The sequence below is a fragment of the Argopecten irradians genome, chromosome 16, assembly GCF_041381155.1.
Source record: "Argopecten irradians isolate NY chromosome 16, Ai_NY, whole genome shotgun sequence".
NCBI lineage: Eukaryota > Metazoa > Mollusca > Bivalvia > Pectinida > Pectinidae > Argopecten > Argopecten irradians.
In genome coordinates this window covers 13,863,043-13,882,791 of record NC_091149.1, presented here as the reverse complement: position 1 = coordinate 13,882,791, position 19,749 = coordinate 13,863,043, and the positions used below count along the sequence as shown (strand labels likewise).

The 19,749-nt window shown below is 37.9% G+C and overlaps 2 protein-coding genes across 2 annotated transcripts; both read right to left on the bottom strand.

Moving 5' to 3' along the window:
• Positions 1–827: 827 nt before the first annotated feature.
• Positions 828–1,873, bottom strand: LOC138310007 (uncharacterized). Its single transcript, XM_069251156.1, has one exon. The coding sequence runs from the start codon at positions 1,871–1,873 to the stop codon at positions 908–910; it is 966 nt and encodes a 321-aa protein (XP_069107257.1). The 3' UTR covers positions 828–907.
• Positions 1,874–5,756: 3,883 nt separating this feature from the next.
• LOC138310433 (epidermal growth factor receptor-like) lies at positions 5,757–18,479 on the bottom strand. The gene is made up of 6 exons (XM_069251653.1): positions 18,285–18,479; positions 9,870–10,280; positions 9,314–9,445; positions 8,662–8,745; positions 7,972–8,093; positions 5,757–7,689 (listed from the first exon to the last, which is right to left on the bottom strand). The coding sequence occupies exons 1-6, from the start codon at positions 18,379–18,381 to the stop codon at positions 7,597–7,599; spliced, it is 939 nt and encodes a 312-aa protein (XP_069107754.1). The 5' UTR covers positions 18,382–18,479; the 3' UTR covers positions 5,757–7,596.
• Between the last annotated feature and the right edge of the window lie 1,270 nt (positions 18,480–19,749).

Here is a 19,749-nt window from a genome sequence, read left to right as displayed (position 1 = left end):
GATCAAACCCCGTTGGCTAGGTGAAAGGCGAGCGGCTTAACCACTTCACCACCCGAACACAAAAATTGCTCCCGTTCCCGTAAGGATAATTTTGACGAAATTTGGTTAAAATCCGTTGAGAACTTTTTGACAAGTAGCGTTTTAAAAGTATTACCAAAATTTCACATATTGGGCACCGCCCTCAGGCCCCAGGGTGGTCAGAGTCACCGTTGTGAACTTTTTGACGAGTAGCGATTTAAAGGAAAAGTTTATGGACGACGGACGGCGGATGGCGCACGACGACGGACGGCGCACAATGATATTAGGTCATTTTGACCTTTCGGGTCAGATGGCCTAAAAACGAAAACCAAACAATGCGTGTTAGAAGACTGTTTGCACATATTTCTAATAATAATGATTTTCTGAAAAGCGTGTGACGTTACCGATTCAAGATTATAACGTCACATTCACCGATTGTTACATGAATGGCGTAAAATTCTGAAAAGTACCAGACAGTTCGGACGAAATATAAAAATTGAGCACGGGGTATCATGTGTTATTTCCCTGTGCGAAAACACCTTTCACATATAAACCAGGTTTCGGCTTAGGTCCATAACTTAAAGAACAAGATGAGTCATCCGTCGCAGAACACCCTGAATACAAAAAAAATATTAAACCACAATAACTATTATACTTTTTTAATAATGTGTAGTGACAAATTAAATACATGTAAGCACGTTATACCTCTTGACCCACAAAGGTATTGTGGGATAATCGGCCATCATAGAATATATAGACATCACAGTAATAATAAGATGACGTGTTCTGGTTGTAACATTGGCGACTAGGATCGACTATAAAACGACAAGACTTTTAAATTATACGATACATGTATCTCAAATCCTATTGCCAATGCTGCGCTGCTTGTCTACATCCCTGCCAGCTTCCATCCAGAAAACGCGGGATAGTTGTAAGCATCAGAGGTGTGTAAAGTGCCTCTTCCTACATTTCCAACGCGAATGGACACGTGATCACCTTGGTTCAAAACGAGGACAACAATCATGGTAGTCTGATGTATATCTGTCACTTCTCCAGCATCTGTCACGGACGAACCTCTGGTTACTCCGTTCACGACCAATAACGTCTGAACATAGTCGTGGTATGTAACGGTTGTCCACGTGATCACATACGTTCCAGACTCGGGTACAAGGTAGAGGCCATCAGTTTCAGAGTATCCGTTCCCATGGTCTAGAATCTCTTGGTTGTATACTAATGCAGATCCCTTAATCATAGGTCCAGTAAATACTGTCATCACGGCATGAAAAGCGATGTTCGTATCGATATTCGGCGCAACTCTAATTAGATCGCGACCATTTTCATCGACACTCGGGATATCGTTTGATGGCAGACTTTTCTCTATGTCGTCACGAACGTTAAGTATCGTCCCATTCCTACCAATTTCGTTATTTTCAGTTATACGTTCACTATTATGATCACTTACGTGAGATGTAGAGATGTCGTCGCCATTCGGGTAGATTTTCCGCTCTTTGGTGAAATCTCTGTTAGAAACCTTTGTCTCCAAATCTTCTACCACTTGTCGGAGTTCCTGTATGACATACTCCTTTTGTTTAACTTTCAGTTCAAGCTTAACAAGCTCTGAGTTTACTGAAGTCATTTCCGCGTCACGTTTTACGACGTAGTTCGTGAAAGCAGTCACGTGTTGCGTCAGTTTGGCCTCGAGCTGGTCAATTCTGTGGTCCTTCTCCAGCAGAAGACGTTCAAGTCGTTCGAATTGCTGGTCGATGTTCCCTATTGGATATGAGGTTTGACTAACTCCGTTAGTACAGTCTACCATCATCATCAGAGAAAAGAGAAACAGCTCAGCTATCGACATCTTGCTTGGTTCTCAACAGCTAACTTTGCCACGGCTCAGCATTTACTTAACCACGCGTACAATCTCTTATCGGTGTGAAAGTTGCGTGTGGGGCCGTGTGTGGGACGTAGTCTTGTAAAATATCTCCGCTCTTTCATATGTTTTACTTGTAATGGTACTCAAACAAGTCACTTAAATTGTCCGTGCTTCTGTTGACAGCATATTTCTACGTTTTTACAGAACAATTTGGGACTGTTTTAATTTTCTTACATACTAAAAGGTAGGAATGTTTTGTTTATTTGGCCACACCAGACTAGCCCAACGAAAATATATTTCAATTAAAAAATAGGAAATAACAGTGTCCGAATAAAGTCGTTATTTCTTTTTCGTATAACAATCCCTGTGACAACCAAGCGGGTCAGTCGATAACAAACACCGAAAATACATTAACAAGAAAATAAAAAAGGAAAATATGTACATATTTGTGGTAAGATAGAACTATTGATATCAGATCTATATCTATATGCATGTTATATCAGAAATATGTTCTTCGTGGCCTTAGATATGGCAAATTTATTTATTTTTGGCCAATCAAAATAAAACTAGACTTATGTCAGTATGAAATGAAATGCCGCTGCAACAACAAATTTTGATTGCTAATTCATCTTAAAAACAACATATCCTACACAACCGATACTACGAAACATGTGTGTTGAATACCCTGCAACTGTTTGTGTTTGTTATTTCTGTCATTCAGTTCAAGTTATTATTTCATTTATTAAGAATTAGGAATTATGGAAAGTGCCCATATTTAACTCAATGTTATTTACGACCAAATAAATGTTTCCATGTAAACTGTCTTCACTTCAAACCGGCATGGTCAACACGTTTTAGTGTTCGTACGGCTTGTCATTTTTGACATGAATCGGAAAAGATATTCGTCATCGATGCACATCGTTTCTGCAGTCTAATTCCATAAAAGCATTACCTAACACATCTACTTAAGGCATTAACAGTTTCAAATATCTTTATTTGTGAACGTTACGTACTTGTAGTTCACGATCAGTTGGAGAAACCATGCTTTACTTTTCGGTCGCCATGTTTTGTTTACGCAGTCAGTATTTTATGATTAACCACTAAGTTTCGTAATTTACTCTGGATACAAAAATACTTGTTACGATGTTTTTAATGCCGTTAATACTTGCATTATTCTCAATATTATACATGCATTAATCTCAATATTATCAAACTATCTTCGTATCAATAGCAATACCGATCGAATTCCCAAACACGACCCGGAGTGAAAATGTGAAAGCATGGCTTCCACCCGACGCTATTTTCCACGGTACTGCAAGTGACCAAAACTAGACCATCGTCTGAAGCCATATACCGGCCGAGAAACACGCTTATAATACAGAAAAATGCATCACTGAAATCCCATTTAAATTTGTGAACTGCAAAAATATCAAGTAATGGTTAATATGACTGAAGGCAGCCGGATGTTTTAGTGCCTATTGGTTATACAGCACAATGTTAAAAAGCGCAATTTATGGAAATAACGGAGCCGAATTTTCTGTTTATTTTTTTATTCATGTATTCGAACTCTGTCCTTGTCCAAAAACCCTCATTTGAGAAGGAAACTTCCATTTGAGAACGAAGAAATTTTATTTCCGCAACGGATATTCCGTTTTTTGTCAGCTTGTTAAATTGAAAGGTAGTCTAAATCACTTGACGATTGCAAATAAAGAGCGGATAGCACTGAGCTTCTGCCGGATAAAGATTACGTTTGTGTCAGATCATAAGAGCGTTTGAACCGCTCGATTATACAATGAGCTTACTTCAAAGCATCATATCGATGGTGATTACCTGTGATTCCCCTCCCCATAGGTATAACAAAATGGCGGCCGCAAACTGAAGCTGTCAGTGTGTGGGATAGGATTTTAAAGATAGAGATTTTTCTTATATTTTCATGTACGTGTTACGTACCTTAGAAGTGCTTCGCATTTCGTACCCTTCGTCCTTAGAGCACGAAGGGCTTTGTCCTTATAATCATATGAACTGGTTGTTGACATTGATATCGCTTGTTTATCTAGCGAACTGTCAACACCAGAAATCAGCATATGCGCACGCATCAACCGGATATGGGTCCATACCTATCTTAATAAAGCCGCTTTAGCCATTAGCGGCTTTAAAACCTCCCCTATGTGTATAGAGAAGTCTACTTTGAATAAAGGTAAAATATGATATATATCGCTTGTAATCTGGAAAAATACAAACGATAACGCGATCTTTTGTTTACAATATTATAAATAAATTACTTTCAAAGGTTGTTGTAAAAGGTTACAGACTGATCTTATATCCTACTGCTCTCGTGACATCTTCCAAAGTTTAAAATGCACATGTCTGGTTTGGTTTATTATATTTCAATGACGGCCTCCCGTGAATGTGGTGTCATTCGTGAGTGAAGAACAATATTAATGTGCCCTTTTTATTGTGATATATCACCGGAAATTGCCGCCGAAGACACCAAGCAACACACCCTTTCCGGTCCCATTATACTGACAACGGGCAAACCAGTCGTCCCACTCCCTTCATACTAAGCGCTAAGCAGAGCAGAATCTACCACTTTTATAGACTTTGTGTCTCGACCAGGGGACAAAACCCAGAACCTTCCACACTGGGGCGAACGCTCAATCTCAGGCCAAAAGTGAGGTAGTGTCAAGGGACACGTTAGGAAGAACAAAGTTATTTAGGAAGAAGAGAAGGCAATATCATAAATTTGGTGGCCTTTATGATCTCAAGTAATGCACGATGACCCCCATTCTGTCGTCTGTGAATTAATCAATTATACATTTATATGACTGAATTTCTTCAAACAGCGATAACAACATTAGATATTTTTGTCTAGTTAATATGTTTGCTGTTATCTTATCATTGGTCATGGGTTTGTTGTATTTCTGTGAGTTTGTTTTCAACAGTGTCGATAAAAAGAATAATTTAATAGAGAACGAACATAGAGAGCATCATTAACTGCCACTATCTGACCGCAAAAAAAATTAAGCTTCTTAAAAACAATTATAGTATAAGAAATTCATAATGAATGCAAAAGATGAGGTTACAACACCAAATAAATGCATGATTCTCTGCGTGTTAACAATGAATATTCGTTTCGCTGTGAATCCGTCTGTCTGACGCAGTAATAATTAACTAACGCCAGGTAGTTAGAATGACGGCGGATAATAAGACGAGCAGAGGTATGACAATTAAATAACCTTTTATCTATTTTTATTAAATTGAAGAAGGTAATGATAACTGTAGTATTATCGGAAAGCTAATAAAATTACAAATGTGAATATATACGTTAAAGCATGAAATCAATTTGTTGTACAATTCCATATCACATTTATACAGTTTTATTGGTAATTGAAGTTATTTCTGTAGGTATGTTTTCTTCTTAACATACATGAAATATAAGAAAAAATTTACAGTGAATAAATTATATGTTGTAACTAATGTGTATAGGGCATCATATATGTTTGACTATCCATTTGAATGATTTTCATAACTTAATTAATTAATTCATCAATTTTGTTTGTTTGATTAATTAACCTCCTATTAACAGCCAGTGCCGTTTAAGAACGGCCTCACATGTATTCGGTATATAGTGTATATGACTGCGTGATGTGTGTTTTGGGAGACAGCGTATGTTCGTTTGTGTCTTCTTGTATAGTGGAGCTCTTGCCCTTTTTTAGTGCTATATAACTTAAGCAACAAATCCCATGGTTTTCAATAGATTACTGGAGAAAAAATTGTCAAAAATTTCTCCCAGTTAACGTCATATATATATATATTAGTCCGCAAAAACGATGTCTGTTAAGATGCAAAAATAACTAGCCAAGTAATTTGTACTAATATTTAATACATAATTTTGATAACAAATTAAGATCAGGGAGTTTAATACAACACAGTTCGTTGGTCAAGGAAACCTAAACATACATTAATATTGATGCATATTTAAAATCAAACGTTGCATAATAAAAAATAAAATTGGTATGATGAATTTTCAAAAAAGGTTCTTTTATTTCTTTGTATCATCCGGACACTAATGTTATGACGGTAGATTTATGTAGATAATCTTAGTAGTGATGTGTTTCTGCGTGTGGGGGAAAGGGAAATAACTCGGATAGGCTAGAATAAGCCTCTCAAAAATGTCGATTTTCGCTAGTTGTAAACAAGAGTACCCGGAAAAATACTGAGTTACTGTTCGTACTTGGAAATTGGGTTTCTAATTCACAATCAAAAGGTGGATTAATACTTTGTTTTTAATTTAGGGATATTTTAATCACTTAAAGATGCTCCACCTTCGACAGAGCATAAATGATACTCATCATTTGAACAATAATTGGTGTTTAATCGAATATTCATATGCCTAATTAACACAAAACATTACATAAAAATATCTTATTTCGCCTATATTGTATGCCCAATAATTACTTCATTCTATATAAGAGATAGTGCCACGGACTTTTTACGGGATGCAATTAATTATTTTTCATATTTTTAACTTGAAGTAAACTTAGAAGCTCAAACTTTTCAATGGTGGTAATGGTGTAAAGTAAGTAACTTTTGTAACTACATATGTAATACGAAATCGTCTGCTACTGTAAATACCATTTGTCAGCGGTGGAGCATCTTTAACCAATCTGAATTTCTGTTGTTTTGATCTATATATTATTAATGTAACGCAGATATGAAAAACTGGTTTGGTTTATTAAGTTTACATGTAACGTCCTAGTAACAGTCAGAGTCATTTATATACGGCTATTCATGTGTGCATTGTATTCATCTGTGTGAATGCCGACGCTTTGCGAGGCTACGGTATGTTTTGTTAGCTAGGCAATTGATTCCATGCAAATATTTCCAAAACAAACAACGGGATATGATCACATATCGGATTGAAAATTTTGAAATTATATTAATATTTTTATTTATAAGTACCTGAAAATATTCTTATAAGCACCCACAGTTTAAAAACATGTAAATACTGGCGCAGAAATCATTAAATAACTTAAGACTCAAATGTATTTTCTTAACCATTAAAATAGACGTTACATTTTAAAACGCATCTGTGACTAGTTAAGCCATGCAATATAAATTAAAATTTCAATATTAGATAATCTCAATAAATAATTGGATTGTGAAACAAAACTGACATAAATAAAAGGCATGTTTCTGTTGGTGTATGAATATGCATAATAAATATATGAAAGTAAATATAAATTGGATTGAATCCCAAAATGGCAGTGAAACCCTAACTCAACATGACAAAAATAGATTGAATGACCCTGTTCAATTTTCTTCAATAATTTTATCAAAATATATACATAATAAATCAATATACATATACATACTCAACAAATATTCTAACAATATGCAATACTCAAGTTCAAATTCACAACTTGTTAATCCTGAAATGAACGTCGTCACATTTGATTGCGTTCACGGTTTAATACATTCATTATAGTAATCCCAGTCAGTTATGAGGAGAATTTCTACTTAATGTCTTGTGTCGTTCAGTCTGACGGCATTCACAGTGTGAATCATTCTGGTGCTCACCTTATTTGAACTGGGCACGCCAAGTGGCTGTTAGTATCTTTACTGTCTGATGGCATTAAAATTCATACTCCGATGACAGCAAAATCGAATGGCATTCATACTCCGATGACAGTAAAATCGATTGACATTCATAATCTGATACATTCCTGTCCTTTCCGATATGATATTCCTGCTGGACAAGATGAAATACACCTTCCTTCGTGTTTGAAGTATTTGCATAGCTGTAAATAAATGAGGATATATTTACATAAATTGATTTCATTTGTTACGCTAATTTTCATTGGTTAGAAGTTTGAGGTTATTTTTGCACAGTTTAACAGCATTGTACGTCAAAAGGAAAACTGAATTCATTGACCAAACAATTCGCCACAACCCATGCAAACGATATTTAAAAAGAATAATGCATTTCAGATGAAAAAGAACTCTCATGTATATATAAGCTTAAACTTTATCTACTTTTCAAATCAAAGTGTGAAGTAATCATTGAAAGTAGCCAATCATACCACACAATCTGTATCACGTGGGCCATAACAGCCAATGGCACACTCCGGATGACAACAGCCCAGGATGTAGCCGTCATAGCAACGCCCAGGACAGTCTGGATGGCATCTCACTGGCGACTCGTCTGTAAAATTGAATTTCCAATTTGAACAGATTTTGTATTTTCCAAATATATTGTAGTAAACACCAGTTCAAGTTGTATGGGTCGTAATACCTAGCAAAGAGAATCAACATTATCTTCAAATCGAATTGAATTACGGTTTGGAACCTGAGCTTATTACACTGATCACGTGCTCCGATACAAGTGTTCTTAGTTTCATAAACGATATCTGTTACAGTATATGTGGCTCATGGATGTCTGTGTGTTTGGGAGGCTGGGGTATATTCGTGTTTTGTCTCCTTGTAATAGTGGAACTTCTGTCCTTATTATAGTGCTACCTCACCGAAGCATATCACCGGGTTCACCAAACATATACACCCCACTCAGTCATAGTGAGAACGGGCGAACCAGTCGTCCCATTTCCTACCCAAATGTAAAACTAGTGTTACTGAATGACCTCAACAAGCGATACGACACACTGAAAATCAACTGCACAATGAATGATATTATAAATTAACCATTGTATGTAAATTGCTTGGTACAATTAATCTTATTTAGTCAGCAAAAGTGGGGCGAGTTGGCTTATACTTACGTCGCTGACACATAAGAGGGTTACGTCCCCAACAGTGGGACGTTTCGTCATCCTGTCGACATGCAGGGTTACATTCCAGTGGACCTAAGGGAGATAATTAACACAAGATATACATAAGCTCTCATTGTGTAATTGATTAAAGTAAATCATATTGGTTGGGTGCTTTCCAAGTTACAAAGACTTAACCAAGTCATCAATCACTGAGAATTCTAAACGAGATATATCATGATTCTCTGGCACTGGTAAAATGTCTCCATAATGCATCATCCAAGATGGCTATCTACATACGGCACGTGATGGCAGCCATCTTGAATGATGCAGTCATGATTCCTTCCATAAAATACTGAACAAGGTATTGCCTCGATTATATGTTCTGAATCAATACAAGAGGCTGATATTCTTGCTTCACACATTTCCTCAAATTAGCAGCTTGATATGCGGTATTGCCATTTAGTACGCGCATGTACATGTATAGTACTATACCAGTTGAAGAAAGTATTAACGTACATCAAACAAGCTCAGAAGCTTACAAAAGATGTCATTTCAGCGATTCATTCATCCACGCGTCGCTACATCATTAACTATATCATAAGTGGTGTCACCATATAGATGCATTCTATTACATAACTAAGTCATCACTACCGATACTTACAGTCAAATCTGTAGGCGTCGTCGCCGTAGTAAACGGGGTCCTCTCTCCCGGGAACGATCACGTGCCAGTTTACAGTGTTAACAAAACACAACATTGGGTTCTTATAGAACAACACTTTCCCCTTAGAAATTTCTGAAATGAAATTGAAAATCCTAAGCGCAGCTTTCTATTGTTTTCCCTCTCAGAAATAGAGATAGTTATTTTATTGCTAAAAACGTTAACGGAAAACATTAGTTATATAAACATTATTGATGAGTTCACTGACTTATAGAAAACAAAACGAATATAATCTTAATGAATAATAAGATTTATTATTCTTTAGCGATTTTATTCAAATTCAGATTACTTTATTAAATTCGTAAATATTTTATGGTGGTAATCTTAGTTGTAGTTGTATACTGGTAACAGTTTCTATACGTATATTGCTGTGCTTTACTTCATTCATGCATAAAACATTGGCAATACAAGACTGCAACTATATTCAAAGATTATGAAAAAGCAATATTCATTTGTATATGAAAGAAACAACATCGTTTCTATGGCAACAATAACCTACCTTTTAGTGACGGAAGTTGAAGCTCCACCAAGCCATGTCTATATATTTCCTGCACTTCGCCATCAGTAGTATTCTCCTTTTGAAATTCCTTCCCTTCAGCCTCTGCAGTTAATGCCAAAACGAGGCCGTACTCTTCTCCCATGATGCTGTATGTGTTGTCTGCTCTGATAAGTCGAAGGCTCGTCAGGGGGATGTACTCGACGTCCAATAGACCAATAAGAACATAGCCCGTCACAACCTCGATCTGAGACAGGAAGCTGAGGTCATAGGTTATGTTGGCAGAGTTGACCAGATTGGTGATTTCAAGGTTTCCCTCAACGTATGTGCAATCTTTGTATCGTCTCTTCAGAGCCTCGTAATGGAATTCGTGACCGCCCGAAAACCCAAACCCTACATGCGTCCCCTGACATTCTGTAAATGATCAAACATATCTCTTAATTTTTGGACGAAATATAATTATGTACAAAAATTTAGTTCATAATTAAATTTCAAATATGATATTTGAGTTTTTTATGTTTGCGTTCTAACTTTAATATCACCATATTACCATGCAGTAACAGCGGGTATAGCCAATAAAATGGGTTTGTAAAAAAAGGTAAAAGCATGAAAGTGATTTTGTTTGTTTGATTATTTTAATGTCCTATTAACAGCCAGGGTCATGTAAGGACGGCCTCCCATGTACGCAGTATGTAGCGTGTGTTAAGTGCGAGGTGCGTTTTTTGGGAGACTGCGGTATGTTCCTGCTGTGTCTTCTTGTTTAGTGGAACTGTTGCCTTTTTTATAGTGCTATATCACTGAAGCATGCCGCCGAGGACACTAAGCAACACATCCCACCCGGTCACAATATGCTGACAACGGGCGAACCAGTCGTCCCACTCCCTGTTTGCTGAGAGCAAAGCAGGAGCAGAAACATTTATAGACTTTGGTGTGTCTCGGCCAGGGGACAAAACCCAGAGCCTTCCTCACAGGGGCGAACGCTCAACTCAAGGCCAAAAGTGAGGCGGTGTCAAGGGAGCTATTAGGAAACATAAAGTCAGTTAGGAAGAAAAGAAAAGATAAGATTCTAAATTTAGTCGCCTTTTACGATCATGCAATAGAGGAAGCAGGTACAGATCTAACGCCCTACCTGCAGGGCCTGCATGAAAGTGATATCTAATTAGTACTGAGTTATTGAAATTAAATTCTAGGCATTATTTTCAATTCTTCATTGATATAGCACTATAAAAAGGGCAAACGTTCCACTACACAAGAAGACACAACACGAATAAACCGCGGTCTCAAAACATACACCACGCACTTCATACACACTACACATCGCATACATGGGAAGCCGTCCTTACATGACCATGGCTATTAACAGGCTAATGCACCAAACATACAAACAAATTCAATATCTTTGGAATTGATTAAGTCATGGATAAAAAAACGGACATATTCTTTTTCATAGACGTTTAGCGTCTATTAAGAATGCCCTTCCGTTTTTCGCTTCTATGAAAAGGAATGTCAGTCCGTTTTTGTCTATAGCTTCATGAAGCCAAAAGATATCGAGACTAGTAATGCTTATATAAAAAAATATAGGCTGATCGGAACATATTTGAGCCATCAGCATGCTGGGATTGGGAAATGTTTATGGGTCATACATGGACATGTCAACATTGTTTAATAATTTGAATAACATATACAGACAGATCGTGTTTCGATGGATGTAAAATAAACTTTCTCTGTCGCAACCGCATACACAAGACGATTGCTTCCTAACAAAACCCAATATGAGCATTATGTACATGGTAATTAGAGTGAAGACATGTCAAAGCGAACATGTATTCAGTCGCACGCGTGTCACTTGTCACGGTCACGACCACGCCGGAAATACGTACTCCAACGCACAACGGAAGCTTGTCTTTTCAATGTCGGGGATTCTCGTACATGTGAACTTCACGATCTTGAGTTAATTTAATTAACTTACATGCTGTTATTGGTGTCAATTAATACATGTTCGTCAAGTAATTATTTTTTCAAGATATCCTATAGATAGAGCTGTAATAGGATTTGTTTGTTTGATTGATTAAGGTCCTATTAACAGCCAAGGTCATGTAAGGACGTCCATTCAGCGGTGTGTTATAGCGTGTGTGAAGTGCTAGGTGTGTGTTTTGGAAGACCGCGGTATATTCGTGTTGTGTTGTGTCTTCTTGTGTAGTGGAACTGTTGTATTAAAGCCAGTGCCTATATATGTAGACCTACAATACTGTGTATTTTGATGTTTGTCCTGTTAACGGATAGAGACGTTTAAAGATTGCCTTCCATGTACCAGTGTCTTTTCGTGTTTTGGGAAAAAAAGATGGAACCATGCTGCCAGAGACACCGAAAAAACAATCCCATCCGATCACGTAATATTTCAACGGGCAAACCAGTCGTTCCACTCCCATTTTGCTGCGCGCTTAGCAAGAGCACAGAAGCTACCACTTATATAGACAATGGTCAGGGGGGGGACAGTCTTCCTCACAGTGGCGAATGCTAAAATGAGGCGGTGCCAATAGAGACGTTAGGAAGAAGAGAAAATATAAGATCCCAAGTTAAGTCGCCGTTTACTATTATAGCTTATGCACATTCAGTAGGGAAGTACCCCATGTACCAATCTGATTAAAATATAGATCCTTATTATCACTACGTTTGATAAGAGGATCTGAGGGTTTTTTTTCCATAAGGGGTCGTGTCCAGGTGACCTTTGGAAATGGCCAATCAAATTGCTACTTGCAAAATTTTGACAGTGAATTTCAGGGGACGAAATAGTTTGAAAATGCTATCTAAATTATGTTCGTGTACGTAGTCATCTCGTCCAAAGAGCACGACAAAGCTACATGTAGTTGTTTATGTTTACTGGGGCGAAATGACGTTTTCAATTAATGTAGCAAGGTGTGTAGAAACTGCATTTGATCTGAAGTTCACGTGGTATAAAAGTAATCTGGACGTGACCCCTTATGAGAATTTTCAGATCCTCTTTAGAACGGAATGGTTATAAGGATCTGTATTTTAATCAGATTGCCCATCCACCATTTACATTTGAATTAAGTTTCTGTGTGTTTCTTTTTGTTCACGAATGGAAAGGAAATTCTATGTTCAAAATCGACCTTGTGTGAACATACTTGTCCGTGCAATAAATTGGTGTGGCAGGGGTATGGATGTCACTGATAGAGCATTAAAATTGTACCTGCAGCCCCTGTTATGTAATCTTAATAGGCAAGTAAATTTAGGATTTAATATTTTCTTCCTAACGTCTCTCTTGTTATCGGTCGAGTGCTTAATCCTGTGGAGATTCATCATTGTTCTGGCTTCTGTCCCCCTGGCCGAGACAAACCATAGTCTATAAAAGTAGTAGTTTCTGCTCCTGTTTAGCGCTCAGCATTAAGGGAGTCTGGTCTGGTTTGTGCATTTTCCTCTGGTGGGGCGTGCTTCATTAAGATAGCACTACAAAAATGGCAAGAGTTCTTCTTTTACAAGTAGACACTCACAAATATACGGCAGTCTTCCAAAACAAACAAACATGTCCTAACAGGATAACAATACAATATGTACTATTTTTTACCAATCGGGTGCTTTTGGCACTTTCCGTAAAGGTCCACGTTTCTCTTTTACGGAATTTTAATGTGGCGAAAGTTTCCAATTGCTTTGATGGATAGAAATGGAAAAAAAAACCCAGAGCGACCATAGTCATTATGATTAGTTTAAATTAGGAGAAATTAATACAAACATGGACATTTTAGTTGTAATTCATTTTAGCCCATTTTTGAAAATCCGCTATATAGATTGTTTTGTACGAGTCAAACTTGCCATACGTGTGTTTATCGATACTTCTTATTCTTTCTTGAAAGGCCGACAGAATCATAAGAAAAGTAAAATTGTCCTAGCTTTACCTAACTATACTTAAAGTTCACATTTCAGATCTAGCTTAACGTTACTTTATGGGAACTTTAATTGTTTTGTTGTAAATAATTCATGATACATTAACTTTTCATTTAATGCATATTGGTATATCATAAAATATACTGCAAAGATCTTTCAGAATGTTGTATATTTTGAACGCTAAACTCGACAGATTCACGAAGTATGCATTTGATTCTTATACATAATAAATTATATAATTATAAATAGCAGACAACATTTTGTGTAAATAATCAAAATTTCTGCCGAAATATTCAACCATGATTTTAAGATTGAATTAAAAACATATGTTGTCGGTGTTTATTACACCTGTAAGGCATGCGCACGATCTATATTTAGAAAGCTGATCGTCCGCCTGTAGAACGAAGCCCAACACTGTACAGATGTTTTCTCTTGTTTTAATTGGTACCTTGTACTCAGTAACCCGCCGTGTGTATGCGTCTTTGAGTAGATTATTATACTCTCGGTATTTTGACGTCTTTGTGCGGTTCCCCAATAAACCTCTTCTCGCTGTGAGGTCAGTACTTTGTATCCCTTTCTTGTCAGAAAGACAGTAACTGTACGTATTCTTATAATGTCGATGACGACGAGGAATCATCGAAGACGGCGATGATAATGATCGTCAGATCTAGAACGACGGTTCTGTTAAAGTAATTGCGTTATACTGGTGACGACGAGGAATCAATGATAATGACGATGATAATTATTGTCATAAATACAGTTCTGTTACAGAAGGTACCGTTTAGTGATAACAGTGAGGAATCAATGATAATGAAGACGATGATGATATTGAATAAACACTGTTTGAGCTACATTTTATATCCACAATTCATGTCAAATGCCTCTTACAGGGTTCATTAAATACACAAAAGATACAAATGTATCATAATAGAGCCATGATCATGGAAATTATGTCTGATCTATAGAATCAGGTTTGGGTTTTAGTAGTTAAACGTCCTATATTACGAGCCATGGTCATTTGAAGATGTGCCAGTTTTGTAGGTGGATGAAAGCCGGAGTATCGGAGAAAAACATAACCAGCGGTCAGTACTTGGCAAATGTCCCACATGGGTTTTGAACTCGAAACCCAGAGATAGAGGGCTTGTTTCTTCATATCGTGAATGCAACTTTATACAAGATTTTTAGAAATACCAAGAAATAAATCTTTCAAAAGCATGGTAATACACAGATGTGCATTCTACTTACCCTATATGCTGAGGCAATGAACCAAGCAAAATGAAACATCTGACTGACCTCATTACGGCACTAATTAGTATATACATTGATAAGTAAACAACGTAAGTGTCAGTGAGAATAGTTAAATACATGTAGTAATGTGATAACATTCCTCTGTGGTCTTATAGGTCAAATATTACAGAAATACCAGACATAAAATACCCCCGGACCATCCCAGTTTTATTTTCTGATTTCATTATCTCTGTCTACAACGTAGAAGTCCATACTTCCCGGTTGTCTCTAGTCTTATTCTTCAAATAACATTATTTTCGTGGGGATGGTATTTTCGCAATTCCGCAGGACAATGCTTTTGTCGCAAACGTTTGATTGTTTAGAAATATTTTATTTTCAGAACAAAAGAGAAAGGGATCGGACTTCTTTTATCCGCGGAATATTTGAAAAAAAAATACCTGAACACATTATATTCCGTTACGTCGAGGTCGAAAAATTTCAAAAAACACTGAAATTCGATTTCACGCTGGTTTTTTTTAATCAAAACCGCGGAAATTGCGATCCTCGAATATAATCGATAATAAAGTATTACTGATTAAATTCATTTGTTAAAAATGGTTTCATTTGGTTGTTCTAAATGATGATTACAGAAATACCATTTTGATGGATACACAGGTATGTATTTAAATTAATGACTATTTGAAGGGTTTGTCAGAATTATAAACCAAGGAAAGTCCAGAAATGCAGGAAATAAATCTTCAAGATATCGGTGAGTAATTCGTGGTGACTTCTCAAGGTCTCAAACTCGAGATCACAGTATAATGTGACCGGTAGGGGTGTGTTGCTTGGTGTCTTCGGCGGCTGCTTCAGTGATATAGCACTATAAAAAGGGCAACAGGGTTAATAGGACGTTAATTAATCAAGCAAACAAACAAACACACAAACGAGAAAAATGGTTAGAAACTAAGCAGATTATGAAAACAGAATGTCTACCGACTCGACAAACAGTATCATAATCCAGAAGTGGGATAGTTATACAAATTATGTACTATCACAGGTCTTCGGACAGCTCTATATTTGTGTCACAACATTTCTCATATAAAGAGGTGTCCGTATATCTATAAAGCCAAAGGCATGTGGTATGCAACTTAAACGCTTGCAAATCGTTAAAGCAGGGAGAGAAACACAATGGCACAGCAAGGAGACACCTACAGTCGGGGTCATATGAGGATAGATGTCAAGGAGATACCAACAATGAGGGTCATACGAGGATAGGTGTAAAGGAGAAATCAACAGTCAGGGTCATACGAGGATAGGTGTCATGGAGACACCAACAGTCAGGGTAATATGACGACGGGTGTCTAGGAGACATCAACATTCAAGGGTCATATTACGATGGGTGTCCAGGTCATATGAGGATGTGTGTCTAGGAGACACCAACTGTCAAGGGTCACATGAGGATGGGTGTCAAGGAGACACCAACAGTCAATGGTCATATGACGATGGGTGTCAAGGAGACACCAACAGTCAATGGTCATATGAGGATGGGTGTCAAGGAGACACCAACAGTCAAGGGTCATATGAGGATGGGTGTCAAGGAGACACCAACAGTCAAGGGTCATATGACGACGGGTGTCTAGGAGACATCAACATTCAAGGGTCATATTACGATGGGTGTCCAGGAGACACCAACAGTCAAGGGTCATATGAGGATGGGTGTCAAGGAGACACCAACAGTCAATGGTCATATGAGGGTGGATGTCAAGGAGACACCAACAGTCAGGGTCATATAAGGATGTGTGTCAATGAGATACCAACAGTCAATGTCATATGAGGAAGGGTGTCAAGGAGACACCAACAGTCAGGGCCATATAAGGATTGGTGTCAAGGGGACACCAACAGTCAGGGTCATATGATGATAGATGTCATGAAGACACCGTCAGGATCAAATGAGGATGGGTGTCAAGGAGACACCAACAGTCAGGGTCATATAAGGATGAGTGTAAAGGGGACATCGACAGCCAGGGTCATATAAGGGATACCAACAGTCAATGTCATATGAGGAAGGGTGTCAAGGAGACACCAACAGTCAAGGGTCATGTGAGAATGTGTGTCTAGGAGACACCAACTGTCGAGGGTCATATGAGGATGAGTGTCAAGGAGACACCAAGAGTCAGGGTCATATGAGGAAGGGTGTCAAAGAGACACCAACAGTCAGGGTAATATGAGGAAGGGTGTCAAGGAGACACCAACAGTCAGGGTCATATGAGGATGTGTGTCAAAGAGACACCAATAGTCAGGGTCATATGATGATAGATGTCATGAAGACACCGTCAGGATCAAATGAGGATGGGTGTCAAGGAGACACCAACAGTCAGGGTCATATAAGGATGGGTGTCAAGGTGACACCGACAGCCAGGATCATATAAGGATGTGTGTCAATGAGATACCAACAGTCAATGTCATATGAGGAAGGGTGTCAAGGAGACACCAACAGTCAATGTCATATGAGGAAGGGTGTCAAAGAGACACCAACAGTCAAGGTCATATGAGGATGTGTGTCGAGGAGACACCAACAGTCAGGGTCATATGAGGATGTGTGTCAAAGAGACACCAATAGTCAGAGTCATATGATGATAGATGTCATGAAGACACCGTCAGGATCATATAAGGATTGGTGTCAATGAGACACCAACAGTCAATGTCATTTAAGGATACGTGTCTAGGAGACACCTACATTCCGGGTCATATGATGATAGATGTCATGAAGACACCGTCAGGTCATATAAGGATGGGTGTCAAGGAGACACCAACAGTCAGGGTCATATAAGGATGGGTGTCAAGGGGACACCAACAGTCAGGGTCATATAAGGATACGTATCATGTTAGAAAACATACTAACAGCATGGTGGAATATATAAAAAGTAAAGCAGTAAGACAGAAAATTTGAAGTTAGAAGGAAACTATTAATTACTCGTCGTTTATCTGAAATTCCATGGAGACTAATGTGTCGTGTGATTTATATGATGTACTGCTTATTTCCCTGATTAGCCACGTGCATCAAGTAGAAACATTTCTTTTCCATTACATGAAAATAGATATCGATAATACATGATAAAATACGAGTGCACGTCTATATGTTATTGCATAGAAATAATTATGCTCGAGTTTCGAAGACTTTACTTACATAATTATAAGAAAAGATATTAGCAAGCACTCATGGGTACTATATCACGTATAGTGTAGTCTATATATAAAGACATATGTAAGTGGTCAGAAATATCATACCTGTACCCGAAAAATCATCCACGACGTCCACTATCTCAACCGAGTGGACAGTGGTCAGTCCGAGTGTACACACATAAAGTATAACAAATCCCCACATCGTAGGTTGTATGTGTGAGAAAACAAAACACAAGATGGCTGTCGAAAACTTACAGCCTTTCGACGTACTTCACTACAGGTCACGTGACTTTATGAAGAGAGAAAGCTGTTAGGGTGATGGTGTGCGGAAGTTGAGGAGGCTGTAACCATGGTAACGAGTCTTCAAAGCGATACAGTGAAAGGCCTGGCATGGAGTCAATGTTTCGCTTTATGCACATAATATTTTTGTGTACCGCTCCCTGTACATGTATAACCTCATCCACTCCTGGCCTTTAACCTTTTACTATCGATATGACTAACAGGACAATTAAAGATGCTCCACCGCTGACAAATGGTATTGTTTCACTATCAAAAACAGGATCATACGATTTAGTATTTTTCTTAAGTTACTAAAGTTGCTTACTTTACACCGTTACCACCAATGAAAAGTTTAAGCTTTTAATTTGACTTCAAGTTAAAAATATGAAAAATAATTAATTGCATCCCGAAAAAATTCCATGGCACTATATCCTATATGGAATGAAGTACTGATTGCGCATGCATCAAAGGCGAAATAAATCATTTTATATTATTTTTTTGCGTTAATTATACATATATATATATATATAATTTAACACCAATTATTGTTCAAATGATGAATATCATTTATGCTCTGTCGGCGGTGGAGCATCTTTAAAGTTGTACTGCTGCTAATTTCACTGTAACGATATGTAACTTAAACATTTGATATTTAAACATTGACATGTAACTTGATGATTTAGCTCCCCAAAAGCATATGTCGGCCTATAAGAGAGCCGAAATCTAGGAATCATATATTCCTGGTTTAGAATAAAGCGCCTTCAATCACCGCCTGGCCCTGCAGGTAGGGCGTAAGAATTGTACCTGCTGCCCCTATTGCATGATCGTAAAAGGCGACTTAATTTAGGATCTTATCTTTTCTTTCTCACTAAATTACTTTGTTCTTCCTAGAGTCTCCCTTAACACCACCACCTCACTTTTGACCTTTGTTTGAGCGCTCGCCCCTGTGAGGAAGGCTCTGGGTTCTGTCCCCTGGCCGAGACACACCAAAGTCTATAAAAGTGGTAGTTTCTGCTCCTGCTTAGCGCTCAGCATAACGGAAGTGGGACGACTGGTTTGCCCGTTGTCAGTATAATGTGACCGGGTGGGGTGTGTTGCCTGGTGTCTTCGGCGGCATGCTTCAGTGATATAGCACTATAAAAAGGGCAACAGTTCCACTATACAAGAAGACACAACATGAATATACCGCAGTCTCCCAAAACACGCACCTCGCACAACATACACGCAACACATTGCATACATGGGAGGCCGTCCTTACATGACCATAGCTGTTAATAGGACGTTAATTAAG